Genomic DNA, 14,002 nt, shown 5'->3' with positions numbered 1-14,002 from the left:
ACATCCCCAAGTGGACCTATTCGTCTCACACCACAATACGAAGGGCGGACATTTTGTTCTTACCGGATCCGGAGTCCGGCACCCTGGGCAAATGCGCTGAGCATCCCCTGGTCAGGCCCGTTGCTATGCGCTTTCCCTCCAATTCCACTCGTCCTCAAGGTCCTTCTCAAAATTCGGTCAGATTGGGCATCTGCCATCCCAGCGTGGGCCCGGCAGCCCTGGTACTCGGCTCTCCTGGAATTGTCGGTCTCAAGCCAATGACATTCCTGTTACGCCCGCGTCAGCGGGAAAAGGGGCGACTGCAGCACCCCGACCTTCGCTCCCTGCACCTTGTGGCTTGGAAGCTCCAGGGTTGAAGGCTGTGGAATGCTCATGCTTGATCCCTGTAAGGGAGGTGTTGAACAGTAGGAGACCCTGCATGAGGGCGGCCTGTGTGGCCAAGTGGGAAAGGTTTTCTGTCTGGGTCTCTCAGAGGGGACTGTCCCCATTACCGGCCTCGATACCGGTGATTTTGGACTCCTTGTATTTAAATCAGGAGGGACTGTCATTATCCTCCATTGAGGTGCATTTGGCTGCTATCTCAGCCTTTGACCCCAGCCCTGGGATGGCCTCCGTTTTCTCAGGACCAGTGGTTAGAAGATGTGTAAGAGGCCTGGAGAGGGTCATACCGCAGGTGCGGGCCCCTTTACTGGCGTGGGATCTGAATCTGGTGTTGTCAAAATCTCTGCGGCCCCCTTCGAACCCATCGCTTCAAGTTTCCTGCTGTTTCCAAGTTGCGGAACAGCTTTCCTGGTGGCCATCACCTCGGCCAGGAGGGTGTGTGAGTTGAGGGCACTGACGGTGGACTCGCGCTATGCAGTGTTCCACAAGGTCAGACTGAGACCCCCTCCGGCGTTCTTACCTCTTTCCACGTCAGCCAGGACAGCTCTGTGCTGGTTTTTTTACCCAAAGCCTCATGCTTCTCCAGGGAACAGACTTTACACGCCTTAGATGTTCGGAGGGCTTTGGCCTTCTCCACGGACAGGCTGAAACCCTTTAGGAAGTTCCAACAGCTGTTGTGGCAGTGGCAGATAGAATAAGGGCCTCCCAGTCTCCTCCCAGCAGATCTTCTCCTGGGTAGTGACCTGCATTAAGGAATGATACAGGCTGGCGGGGGTTCCCCCTTCCCCGATCAGGGCCCGCTCTACCGGTGCACATGCGTCCTCTGCAGCACGTTTAGCCCTTGTCCCTCTCCAGGACATCTGCAGGGAGGCCACCAGGTCCTTGATGCAGACGTTACAGCCCGTTACGCACTGACGTAGCACGTGAGGGAGGGCGCTGTGGTGGACCGGGCTGTCCTACGTTCCTTCCTGGGCTCCGACCCCAACGCCTAGGCGGGTGGAACACACATGAGCAGTCACCCGAAGAAGACGACGACGCACACTGGTGTTCTTCGAGACGTCTTGCTCACGTCCTTCCAAAAGCCACCTGCCTTCCACTCTGCCACAGTAGCCGGGGAGAAGGAACTGAGCGGGGGCGGGTTGGGAGGTGCTTACAGTGGTTGCCATATCGGCGCCACTCTGACCCGATGGCTTCTGGCTACGGCAAAAAGTTCTCTGGCCGCTGGGCATGCACCGGCACACACTCCGTTTGGAATGGACGCGAGCACCACAACTCCAAGAACAGCAGCTCTGGAGCAGGTAACTGCCTTTTTCACTCGGAGAGCGGCGAGTCGCTGGAGGGGGTTACTTAGCCACGGGGCAGAATCTCCTTCCCTAGAGGTCTTTAAGTCCCAGCTCAGCAAAGCCCCGGTGGGGGCTGATCCTGCTTTGGGCAGGGGGCTGGACTCAGTGACCTCCTGAGGTCCCTTCCAGCCCTGGGATTCTATGAGCAGAAATCCCTCAGCCTCGCCATCACGCGCGCGGCACGCAGAGTGCGGCAGACCCCACGGTGAAGAAATGCTCTGGTGCTTTGCTACTAGACAGGGGCTGTAGGAAGCAGGCCGGTCTGGCTGTAAAGGGACTAGTCCCTTTTATAACTGTCGTAGTAAGTGGTGTTGTGAGCAGCCATTTGCAGTGAGCCCTGGTAGTCACGCTGAATAAATCATTCTCAGCCTTAGCTTGTAAGGTGCTGTGAGAAGGTGGATTGAAAAGAGACGTCCCCAGGGCTTTCCTCTCCGCACTGAGTAGTTTTTATCACAACTCCCTGGTGGCCGTTGCCTGCTCCCTAGGCGTCTGGGGAGAGTAATAAACCTTCGATTTGCAGGGGGGAATTCAGGCTGTGGCCTATGGGCTCAGAGGGCCGTGGGGTGTGGGGGAATGCAAGGGACACGCTCACTCAGAAATGGCTGACTGTGCCATCAAGGGGTCGCTGTCCTCGGAGAGAATGGAGGAACTGGAAGGTCAAGCAGAGGACCTGGTTAAACACTGCGCTAAGGAGCCACTAGGCAAGCGCTTGGGGGGCCTTGAGTTGTAGCATGTCCCTGCTGCGCCAAGCCCGGGGATGGATGGACAGAGGCGTTAGTAGTAGGATGGGGGAGGAGTACAACCTGAAGCAGCCCTGCTCCTCTTTAGCCTCCCTCCAGTTCCTCGGTGCAGGCGCGGAGCCCGGCCGCCTGCAGAACTCCGAGCCCTGAGAGCAGAGGGGTTCAAAGGCAGCTCAGTTCGGAGCAGCTTTTCTCCCTGTGCGTGGTACAGTGTCCCTCCTGAGCCATCAGCCAGGCACGTCTCAAACCTGTCTGTCTGGCCTCAGGGTCCTTTGTGGCAGTGATTCGCTTCTGAAAAGCCCTGAGTCTGTGGCTGTGTCTGGCCTGCTACATGCTGCGCCACTGATGGATTGATTTGACACGTCTATGTTTGTTTTGGCAGCATTTCTGCCTTGACCCCACTTGACAGTAAGAGGAGCCCAGACATGGCCAGGCAGAGCTCTGCTGAAGAGGAGATCACCGTTTGTCCCGGTAAGAGACGAATTGAAATGTACTGCTCCTGCGCTGGAAAGGGCACGTCATCTGGTTTTACACCCCCCTTGCCCTTGTGAAAGGGGAGCCCAGGATTTCTCTGTTTTTCTGCATTGAGAAGAAATCACTTTCTCCCCAGCTGGTTTTCCCAGAACTGAAATTCACGCCGTTGGGTTTTTAACTTCCCTGGTTATGCAAACTGCGTTTGCCTCTTCCTTGAAAGCAGAACTTCTGGACTCAGAAATTTTCCAGTCTGTTGGCCTGAAACTCGGGGTGCAGTAAAGCCTGAGATGCACACACTCGAGTTGCCGTCTCCTTGTGGCGGGGGAGCCAGGACCCTGGAGGCCTCCCCTGAGCTGGAGATGCTGGAAGTTCTGGTTTCTGTGCTAACAGGCTCTGTTCTAGGCAGGGTTCCTGACAGCTAATAGCCCTGCAGTGGCACAGCCCGGCTGAGAGTCACTGCAGCCCGCCTGTGCGGAGTGGGGGTCGGAGGCTCCCCCGGGGTCCCATCCAGGAGGCGGCGCTGTGGGGAGCCGGGGGGGGTGTGTGTAAAAAGGGGGCTGAATGCGCCGAGGTCAGAGCCAGGAAGCAGTGAAGCGGAGGGGAGAGGCGAGTGCTGGCATCTTGCCTGAGGTCAGGAGCGGCATTCCGCAGTGCCAGCTGGGAGGTGTGATGGTGACAGGAGTGTGCCTGTCAGACGCGGGAGGAACCGTCCCACCCTGCGGCACTGCAGAGGCTGGAGCTGGGGTGCTGGGCCCTCACTTTAGGTGACGGGCAGAGCCCGACGACAGGCCAGGGGAGCGTTTGCAAACGGGGCAGGTTAGTGCTGGAAAGAGGCAAGAGGGGGCTGAGGAATCTCCAGACATGTTCAGAGCTGTTGGGAAGAGGGCGCTGGAGACTTGTCCTCCACGTTCACTCGGAGCAGGCCAAGGAGCCTTGTGCTCCCTCTGCAGCAAGGGCCAGGTGGGGTCGCTCTCGCTGGCGTGGTCGCTAAGCTGTGGAACAAGCGCCGGAGGGAGGTTGTGGAGTCTGTTGTTCAAGGCGTTTAAGAACCAGTTGGGCAGACCTGTTTCAGGACTGGGTGGGGGTTACTTGGTCCTGCAGAGCCTGGGTTAGGTGACCTCCCGAGGGCCCTGTCTGCATCTCTGAGATGCTCCGCGTTACGGAAAGCACTGAGGTCAAAGACACTTTCATCTCCCTGACCTGGAGCCGAACCGCTTGGCATCTCCCCTGGCTGATTCCCCCGTGGTGCTGGGATCTGCTGGTAGGGGCAGCTCTCCGTCGTTCCCCATGGAGGTGAGAGAGGTCCCCTGCAGCTGGCTGCGTGTGTGCCTGGTGATGTGGAATACGTGGGCTGGCTGATCAGAGGCAGCAGAGGAGCGTCTGTGTCTGGACCACTCTCTCCTGGGCCAGAGAGCTCCATTCTCACCCTGCTGGCTCCCTGCACTTCTTCTGCAGGTCCCACGTGTTCTCGCTCCCCAAGAAGCTGTAAAGCTGTAGCAGCCTTGTCCTTCCGCCTTGCGCTCGAACTGCTCCGCTCCGCTCCGCTCCAGCTGCGGGGTTGGGCTGCCCGCTAACATCTGGGAGGCAGATGGGTGAGAAAAGGCAGGAGTCCTGCACGCGACTGGGCTCAGCCGCGTGGGAGAGCGAGGGCTCCGCAGGGGCTGCATGTCCGCGCTGAAATGGCACATTCTGTTTCAGAGACCCAGCCAAGCCCATCGGTGGCGATTGAGCCCCAGCGAGCAGAGCTCTGTTCGGCCAGCGAAGATGCACCCGTGCAGGTAAGAGTCCCTGAAGGGCGAGGCACTGGCTCGCCCTAGCTCCAGGCTGCGTCTGCACTAGCGGGTGCTACGGCCATGGGGCTCGGGCGCTGTGGCCTGCCGCTGCGAGCTGCTGGCGTAACGCAGGCCACGTACCTGAGGGGTGTGTGCTGCTGCATGCGCTGCTCTCTGAGCAGCACTGTTCTTCCAGCGGCAGCTCTGGGCACTTGGCACACGCTGCAGCACAGTAGCTGTGTTGGCTTCGGGGAGGTGCAGGCCAGGCTCTAAGCCCTCTGTCACACCGCAACCTGCACGCTCCGCAGGGAGAGCCTGGGAGTCCCCCGGGGCAGAGGAGGCTGTATCCCTCGGGCCCTGACGCCCCTCCCCGATTCCCCCGGTCGGGACTGCCTGGAGCAGCTGCATGAGCTAAGCCCAGAGGGGCACCAGTCGCCCGCCCTGGGCTGAGAGGGGAAGGGAAGGGAAGGGCAAGCGGTGCTGCTGGGGGGTTGTGGGGAGGCCAGCAGGTTTGGCAAGGTCCTGCTGGGTATCTGCAACTCCTGCCTGAGTTGGAACTTGCACCATGGTAATCTCTGGGCGGCTGGGACGCTGCTGGTCCTGGGTTGTGTTGCAGACCTGTGGTTATCCCCCAGCAGTCCCTGGGAGGTTTGACCCGGAGACCCCCAGCCTCAGTGGAGCCAGAGGGGAGCAGAGCAGAGAGCCTGGGGACAGCACCGAGTCTTGGCTGTGAGAACTGGGCAGGCCGTTCTGGAGCGCAGCCTGAGCTGGCCTGGAGCCTGCCACCTTGGGGTCCGTGCTGCTCTGCGCTGCCTGCTGGCTGCCTTCTCCCCGAGAGCAGGCCTGTCCTGCAGGCGCGCCCGGCGCTGCCCCTTGGTGTGACGCTGACTGTTTACGGCCAGGGCGTGGGGGTGCATGTCTTTGGGCAGCCGGGATTTGAAGAGGTGAGCAGTGCACTTGTGTTGGGAGTGGAAATGAGCGGCCCAATGCCTGCTGTCGTGTGTCACGTTGGGATGTGTCATTGCACAGGGTAATGCTGTTCTCATCGGCGCTTCCACCTCTCATCTGGTACCGGCGTGTGCCCTGACACCCCACAGTGCAGGCCGAGCGCCCGGGTGGGGGTGTGCGAGTGCTGGTGCACGCTGTGTGATGTCAGTGAACTACCCCGGCTCACTCCAGCTCTCCCCCATGCAGCTAGCTTCCTTGGCGAGGCGCTGTGTGCGGAGGGGGCTGCCCTGGCACTCTGGTGTGCTGGGAGCTCACAGCCCGGCCTGCAGACCCTCATAGAATCCTAGAGTCCCAGGGCTGGAAGGGACCTCAGGAGGTCATCTAGTCCAGCCCCTGCCCAAAGCACCTTCAACCCCCACTAAGTCATCCCAGCCAGGACCTTGTCCAGCCGGGACTTAAAAACCTCTAGGGATGGAGAATCCACCACCTCTCTAGGCAACACATTCCAGGACTTCCCCACCCGCCTGGTGAAGTAGTTTTTCCTAATATCCAACTTACACCTCCCCCTCTGTAACTTCAGACCATCGCTCCCTGTTCTGCCATCTGACACCACTGAGAACAGTTTCTCACCCTCCTCTTTAGAGCTCCCCTTCAGGAAGTTGAAGGCTCCTATTAAATCACCCCTCAGTCTTCTCTTCTGTAAGCTAAACGAGCCTCTCCTCATAGGTCTTGTGCTCCAGACCCCTAATCATTTTCATTGCCCTCTGCTGAACCCTCTCCAGTGGGCCCACACCCTTTCTGCACTGGGGAGTGCCGAATGACGCAATTCTCCACGTGTGGCCTCACCAGTGACGAGTAGAGAGGAAAACTAACTTCCCTAGACCTTCTGGAAACGCTGCTCCTAATGGACCCCAATATGCCGTCAGCCTTCCTGGCTACAAGCGCACACTGCTGGCTCCTACCCAGCCTCTCACCCACTGTAATCCCCAGGACCTTTTCTGCTGCACTGCTACTTAGCCAGTCGGTCCCCAGCCTGTAACAGTGCTTGGGATTCTTCCATCCCAAGTGCAGGACTCTGCACTTCTCCTTGTTGAACCCCATGAGATTTCTTCTGGCCCAATCCTCCAATTCGTCTGGGTCACTCTGGACCATATCCCTACCCTCCAGCATATCTACCTGACCCCCTAGCTTAGTGTCACCTGCAAATTTGCTGAGGGTGAAATCCATCCCCTCATCCAGGTCATTGAGAAAGTTGTTGAACAGTACTCGTCCTAGAACAGATCTTTGGGGCGCTCCACTTGAAACTGACCACTGACCAGACATTGGGCCATTGCCTACTACCCATTGGGCCTGTTTATCAAGCCAGCTTTCTATCCATCTTACTATTCATACATCCAATCCATACGTCCATAACTTATGGGCAAGAATGTTGTGGGAGACTGTATCAAAAGCTTTGCTAAAGTCAGGTGTATCACATCCCTCGACTTCCCCGTGTCCACAAAGCCTGTTACCTCATCACGGAAGCTAATGAGGTTGGCCAGGCAGGACTTGCCCTTGGTGAATCCATGTTGACTACTCTTGATCACTTTCTTCTTTGCCAAGGGCTTCTAAATGGATTCCTAGAGGATCCCCTTCATGTTATTTCAGGGGACTGAGTTGAGGCTGATGGGTCTGTAGTTCCCTGGGTCGTCCTTCTTTCCTTTATAAAGATGGGCACCACGTTTGCCTTGTTCCAATCATCCGGAATATCTTCCAATCTCCGCGAGTTTTCAAAGGTCACGGCCAAAGGCTCTGCAATGACCTCTGCCAATTCCCTCAGTACCCTTGGCTGCATTACATCCAGACCCATGGGTTTGTGTGCGTCTAAATAGCTCTTAACCTGTTCTTTCCACACTAAGGGCTGCCCAGCTGCTTCCCATACTGCGTTGCCTAGTGCCATAAGTTGAGAACTGATCTTCCCCATAAAGACTGAGGCAAAAAAAGCATTGAGTACTTCATGCCATCTGTCACCAGGTCACCGCCCTCATCCAGTAACAGCCCCCACACACTTCCTGATAACTCTGTTCTTGTTAACATGACTGTAGAAACCCTTCTTGTTACCCTTCACATTCCTTGCCAGCTGCAATTACAAGTGTACTTCCGCTTTCCTGATTACTGCCCGGCATTCTCCAGCTGTATAGTTACACTCCTCCTTAGTCAACTGTCCAAGTTTCCATTTCTTATTCACATCCCTTTTGAGTTTAAGCTCTCCAAGGATTTCCCTGTTAAGCCAAGCTGGTTGCCTGCCATATTTGCATTTCTTACTATGCAGCGGGATGGTTTGTTCCTGTGCCTTCAGTAAGTCTTTAAAATACTGCCAGTTCTCTGGAACTCCTTTCCCCTTCGTATTAGCTTCCCAGGGGATCCTGCCCATCAGTTCTCACAGGGGATTGAAGTCTGCTCTTCTGAAATCAAGGGTCTGTAAGTTGCTGCTCACCTGCCTTCCTTTTGTCAGAATCCAGAAACCTGCCATCTCATGGTCGCGGCAGCCCAGGTTGCCACCCACTTCTATTTCTCCTTCTAGTTCTTCTCTGTCTGTGAGCAGCAGGTCAAGTTGCACATGGCCCCGGCTGGTTCCTGCAGCACTTGTACCAGGGAGTTATCCCAAACGTCCTCCAAACACTTCCTGGATTGTCTGTGTGCTGCTGTACTGGTCTCCCAGCAAATGGCTGGGTGGTTAAAGTCCCCCATGAGAACCAGGCCTGTGATTTGGAAGCTCCTCTGAGCTGTCTGAAGAAATCCTCATCTCCTTGGTCTGGTGGTCTATAGTGAACACAGAACACATCATCACTCTGCTTTCACTTGTAAGCTTAACCCAAGGACTCTCGACTGGCTTTTCTTCCTCCTTATACTGGAGCTCTGAGCAGTCATACTGCTCCCTCCCATACAGTGTAACTCCTCCTTTTCTCCCTGGCCTGTCTTTCCTGAACAGTTTATACCCTTCCATGACGGTGCTCAGTTGTGTGAGTCATCCCACCAAGTCTCTGTTATCCCCATCACCTCATACTGCTGTGACTGTGAGGCTTAAGGTTCCTGAACCTGACAAGTGACTGAAATTTGGGCACCAGACAAACCAATAAGAAAATCAACAAGAAATGAGAAAGATCAACAATTTAAGCTTGCTTGCTGGAATGCGCGGACCATGCTGACCGGCTTGACTGAAGATCTTTAGGCCATGAGTGACACCCGAAAGACCGCTGTCATCAACGAGGAACTGAAGAGGCTCCGAGTTGATATCACTGCACTGCAAGAGACGCGACTCGCAGATTCGGGCTCTCTAAAGGAAAAGGACTAAACCTTTTTCTGGCACGGTAAAGCCCAAGAAGAACCCAGAGAGCATGGTGTTGGCTTTGCTGTCAGAAACACCCTTCTACAAATGGTGGAATTAGTGATGGGCGGATCAGAAAGACTCCTTCAGGTCATACTTCAAACTTGCACCGGTCCCGTCCACCTGATCAGTGCTTATGCCTCAACCCTGTACGCCACACTAGAAGTGAAAGACAAGTTCTATGATGTGCTTAATGCTGCTGTAGTGCAAATACCTGCTCATGAACAACTGTACATCTTGGGTGACTTCAATGCAAGAGTTGGAGCTGATTGGGCCTCATGGCCTTCCTGCTTAGGACACTTCGGTGTGGGAAAAATGAATGACAATGGACAGCGTCTCCTTGAACTGTGCATGTACCACAATCTGTGCATCACAAACACATTCTTCCAAACAAAGCCACAGAACAGAGTGTCGTAGAGACACCCACGCTCGAAGCACTGGCATCACCTACATGTGGTCATCGCTAGGCGTAATAACCTCAAAAACATCCTTCTGACACGCAGCTGTCATAGTGCTGACTGTGATACAGATCACTCGCTAGTTTGCTCCAGGCTCAAGCTGAGACCCAAGAAGCTGTACCGCTCTAAACCTGCTGGAAGGCCCTGCATTGACGCCAGAAAAACAGCAAACTCGGAGAAAGCTGAAAAGTTCAGAGAGACCCTCCAGGGAAATCTGCGCAGCGGCCCTGGGGGCGTCGATGCGACATCCAAATGGCAACATCCGAGGGATGCAGTTTACAACACGGCCTTGTCGGTGTTTGGAAGAAGAGCTAGAAACACGAACGACTGGTTCGAAGCTAACTCTGATGAGATGATTCCAGTCATTGAAAAGAAGCGCGCTGCACTCCTGGAGTACAAACGCTCACCGAGCCAGAGTACCCAGCAAGCACTTAGAGCAGCCAGAAGAACAGTACAGCAGACAGCCAGGCACTGTGCCAACAACCACTGGCTCCAGCTATGCAGCAGCATCCAGACCTGTGCCGACTTTGGTAATCGCAGAGGAATGTACGAGGGTATGAAGAAGGCATTAGGACGCACCCAGAACAAGATGGCACCTCTGAAATCCAAATCTGGTGAAGTCATCGCTGACAAAGCCAAACAGATGGAGCCCTGGGTCGAGCACTACTCCGAGCTGCACTCACGCGAGAACGTTGTGGTTGATGCAGCCCTCGATGCCGTCGAGCTCCTACCAGTAATGGACGAACTGGATCAAGAACCGACTGTGGATGAACTGAAGAGAGCCATCGACAGCATTGCAGCAGGAGAGGCCCCTGGCCAGGACGGTACCACCAGAGGTAATCAAATGTGCCGCGGACACACTCCTGGATCCCCCACATGAGCTGCTGTGCCTGTGCTGGAAAGAGGGTGAGGTTCCACAGGATACGCGCGACGCTAACATTGTAGCATTGTATAAGAACAAAGGAGACAGAAGCGACTGCAACAACTACTGTGGAATCTCCCTCCTAAGCGTCACTGGTAAACTGTTCGCTCGCATCATCCTCGGCAGACTCCAGAAGATTGCTGAGAGGGTGTACCCCGAATCGCAGTGCGGATTCCGCGCAGAGAGGTCTACCGTTGACATGGTCTTCTCTCTATGGCAGCTGCAGGAGAAGTGCAGGGAGCAGAGAAAGCCACTCTACATAGCCTTCATCGACCTGACCAAGGCCTTTGACTTGGTCAGCAGGGATGGTCTGTTCAAACTGCTCCACAAGACAGGCTCTCCTCCACGGTTACTCAAGATGATCCAATCGTTCCACAAAGACATGAGAGGAACCATCCAATATGACGGCGCATTATCGGATGCTTTCAGAATCAGGAGCGGCGTCAAACAAGGATGCGTGCTTGCTCCGACATTGTTCGGGATCTTCTTCGCACTCCTCCTGAAACATGCCTTTGGATCTTCAACAGAGGGCATCTTGCTACACACAAGATCTGATGGGAAACTGTTTAACCTTGCAAGGCTGAAAGCTAAGTCTAAGGTGCAGGAAGTCCTCATCAGAGACATGCTGTTTGCAGACGATGCTGCTGTAGTGTCTCACACAGAAGACCAGCTTCAAAAACTGCTGGATCAGTTCTCCAAAGCGTGCAAGGACTTTGGGCTTACCATCAGCCTAAAGAAGATGAACGTACTCAGTCAGGATGTTGCTGAATCCCCATCAATCAGCAATGACAACTATACGTTAGAGGTCATCCACGAGTTCGTTTACCTCAGGTCCACAATCACTGACACCCTGTCGATGGACACTGAGCTAAATAGGAGGATCGGAAAAGCGGCCACAACTCTGTCCAGACTCAGCAAGAGAGTGTGGAATAACAACAAGCTGTACACTCACACCAAAATGCAAGTCTACAGAGCCTGCATCCTCAGCACCCTCCTTTATGGCAGTGAGACTTGGACCCTGTATGCCCGCCAGGAAAAGAGGCTGAACGTCTTCCACTTGCGCTGCCTCAGGCGCATCCTTGGAATATCATGGAAGGACAGAGTGACCAACACCGCCGTCCTCGAGCAAGCTGGAATCCCAACCATGCACACCCTCCTCAGGCAGCGTCGGCTCCGCTGGCTTGGCCACGTCCGCAGGATGAATGATGGAAGGATTCCAAAAGACATCCTGTATGGTGAGCTAGCCTCTGGCAAAAGACCTCCCGGACGCCCCCAGCTGCGCTACAAAGATGTCTGCAAGAGAGACCTCAGAGAGGTAGACATCGAGCTGGACAACTGGGAAGAACTAGCAGACGACCGCAGCAGATGGAGGCAGGGGTTACACAAGGGCCTTCAGAAGGGCGAGTTGAAGATCAGACAGCTAGCAGAGGAGAAGCGAGCGCACAGAAAGCACAATAAGGACTTGCCAGACACCCACCACATCTGCAAGAGATGCAGCAAGGACTGTCACTCTCGTGTGGGTCTTCATAGTCACGGTAGACGCTGTAAATGAAGCCCTCAATTGAAACTTTAAAGGGCGCGATCCATAGTCTATGCAGACTGCAGGATGCCTACTACTACTACTACTACTGCTGTGCCTGTGCCAGGGCCTCTAATTCCTCCTGTTTGTTTCCTGGCTTCTTGCATTCGTATACCAACACCTTAGATAAGTAGCTGGTTGGCCGACTTTCTCCTTTCAAACCAGGGAGCCTCCTTTGCTGTTCCTCCTTCCCCACTTACCTCAGGGCTTGTGTCACCATCCCCCGATGACCCTAGTTTAAAGCTCTCCTCACTAGGTTTGCAAGCCTGCCCACAACGATGCTTTCCTCTTGGTTAGATGGATCCCTTCTCTTCCCAGCAATCCTTGTTCCCGAAACAGAGTCCCATGGTCGAAGAAACCAAATCCCTCTCTCCGACACCACCTGTGCAACCAGGCATTTACTTCCACGATTCAACGATCTCTGCCTGGTCCCTTCCTTCAAGGGGATGGACAGGAATGGCACTTGTGTGCCATATTCCTTGATCTTTCTTTCCAGAGCTACTTAACCCACAGTCAGCTGCTGCTCGGGGTCGTTCTTGAGGGCCCGTGGGGTAAGCACAGGCCAGGGCAGTCCGGGAGAGGGCTTGTTCGCGGCAGAGCACGCAGGCGGTGAAGCAGCCGGCCTGTCGCTGGAACGTGCTGGAGCAAGGCCAACAGCCGCCCCTGGAGCTTGGCTGGGCTAAGGCTCAGGCTGGCCCTGGCGCTGCAGAAGGCTGGCCCGGGGGGTGAGGTTTGTGCACCACTGAGTGCCAGAGAAAAGCCAGGATGGGTCACGGGTTTTTAACTCTCTTTCTTCTGCCCTGTGCCACTGTCCCTGCTCCCCATTATGTGGGCTGCAGCGTGGAGTTGGGGGGAGCCTGCTGTTCCCCGGGGGGCGGGGGAGGGGTGCCTCCCTTCATCCAGCTTCCAGAGATGCAGCTTGTGCTGGGCTGGCTCGGGACTGGGGCGCCAGGGGTGGGCTGGACTCATGCTTTGCCCCCAGGAGGTTTCGTCGCCTCCTCTGGTGCTTCCCGTTGCCCTGGGGGCAGGGCTGCCTTTTGCTTGCTCGCGAGGGTGCTGCAGCACAGACCTGGAGCCTGGCTCTCCAGGCCGTGCGGCGGAGGAGGCGTTTGATACGAGTGTGCTGGCTCGGGCACTGGCTGCGACTCGCACGGGGGAGCACCGGGCCTGAGACAGCAGCAGCTGCAGGCCCGTGGGCTCGGCAGGAGGAATGATACCGCGAGGCTGATTTCTTGTGCCCTCCCACAGGAGGCTGGCACTGCAGAAGCTGGGAATGCCAGGCCCAAGGGCGGCGTGTTGTGCCCGCTCTGTGAGCGAGGGTATCCAGCTGCCGAGATTGAGCTTCACGCCATGTACTGCAACGGCAGCGTGGGAGAGGGCGCACACGAGGACATGCCAGGTCTGCTCCCGCTGCTGCTTGTACGGTGTGCGTGCGCGTGCGCTCCTATGCCTGTCTGTGTGCATGCACATGGAGGTGTGTGTGTGTGCATTTGTGTGTGGGCAGACATCTGTGTGTGCATGTTTGTGTGTGTGTGTGTATGCCTGCCTGTGTGTGTGCATGTCTGTGTGTGCGCCTGTGTGTGCGTGTGTGTGCGTGCACGTGTGCCTGTCTGTGTGTGGGTAGGCATCTATGTGTACACGTTTGTGTGCGTGTGTCTGTCTGTATGTGTACATGTGTGTGTACATGTACGTGTACGTGTACGTGTGTGTGTTTGGGTGTATGGCCGAGTGCGCGCATGTGCGTGTGTGTGTGTGCACGTGCGTGCACATGTGCCTGTCTGTGTATGGGCAGGCATCTGTGTGTGCATGTTTGTGTGTGTCCCTGTGTGTCTCTACATGTGCCTGTGTGTGCATGTCTGTGTGTGTGCCTGTGTCTGTACACGGATGTGTGTGTGTGTTTGGGTATATGGCTGTGCACGTGTGCCTGTCTGTGTGTGTACATGGGTGTGGGTGTGTGTGTTTGGGTGTATGGCTGTGCGTGCGTGTGCCTGTGTGTGTGTACGTACATGGGCGTGTGC

General features: G+C 55.8%; 1 protein-coding gene across 10 annotated transcripts in view; it reads left to right on the top strand.

Annotated features, from left to right (window-relative positions):
- Positions 1–14,002, top strand: part of UIMC1 (ubiquitin interaction motif containing 1) — an 87,052-nt gene that overhangs the window by 64,500 nt on the left and 8,550 nt on the right. For 7 of the 10 annotated variants that reach the window (XM_075009803.1, XM_075009804.1, XM_075009801.1 and 4 more), the window contains 3 exons: positions 2,847–2,935; positions 4,637–4,716; positions 13,233–13,383. In XM_075009803.1, coding sequence (XP_074865904.1) covers positions 2,847–2,935; positions 4,637–4,716; positions 13,233–13,383 — 320 coding nt within the window. The remainder of the gene's footprint in view (positions 1–2,846; positions 2,936–4,636; positions 4,717–13,232; positions 13,384–14,002) is intronic. The other 3 variants (XM_075009809.1, XM_075009808.1, XM_075009807.1) reach the window with 1 other exon arrangement.

This window comes from Carettochelys insculpta, chromosome 15 (assembly GCF_033958435.1).
Source record: "Carettochelys insculpta isolate YL-2023 chromosome 15, ASM3395843v1, whole genome shotgun sequence".
In the NCBI taxonomy this organism is placed as follows: Eukaryota; Metazoa; Chordata; order Testudines; family Carettochelyidae; genus Carettochelys; species Carettochelys insculpta.
The sequence above is the reverse complement of the archived record's forward strand: the minus strand, read 5'-3'. Positions and strand labels throughout refer to the sequence as shown.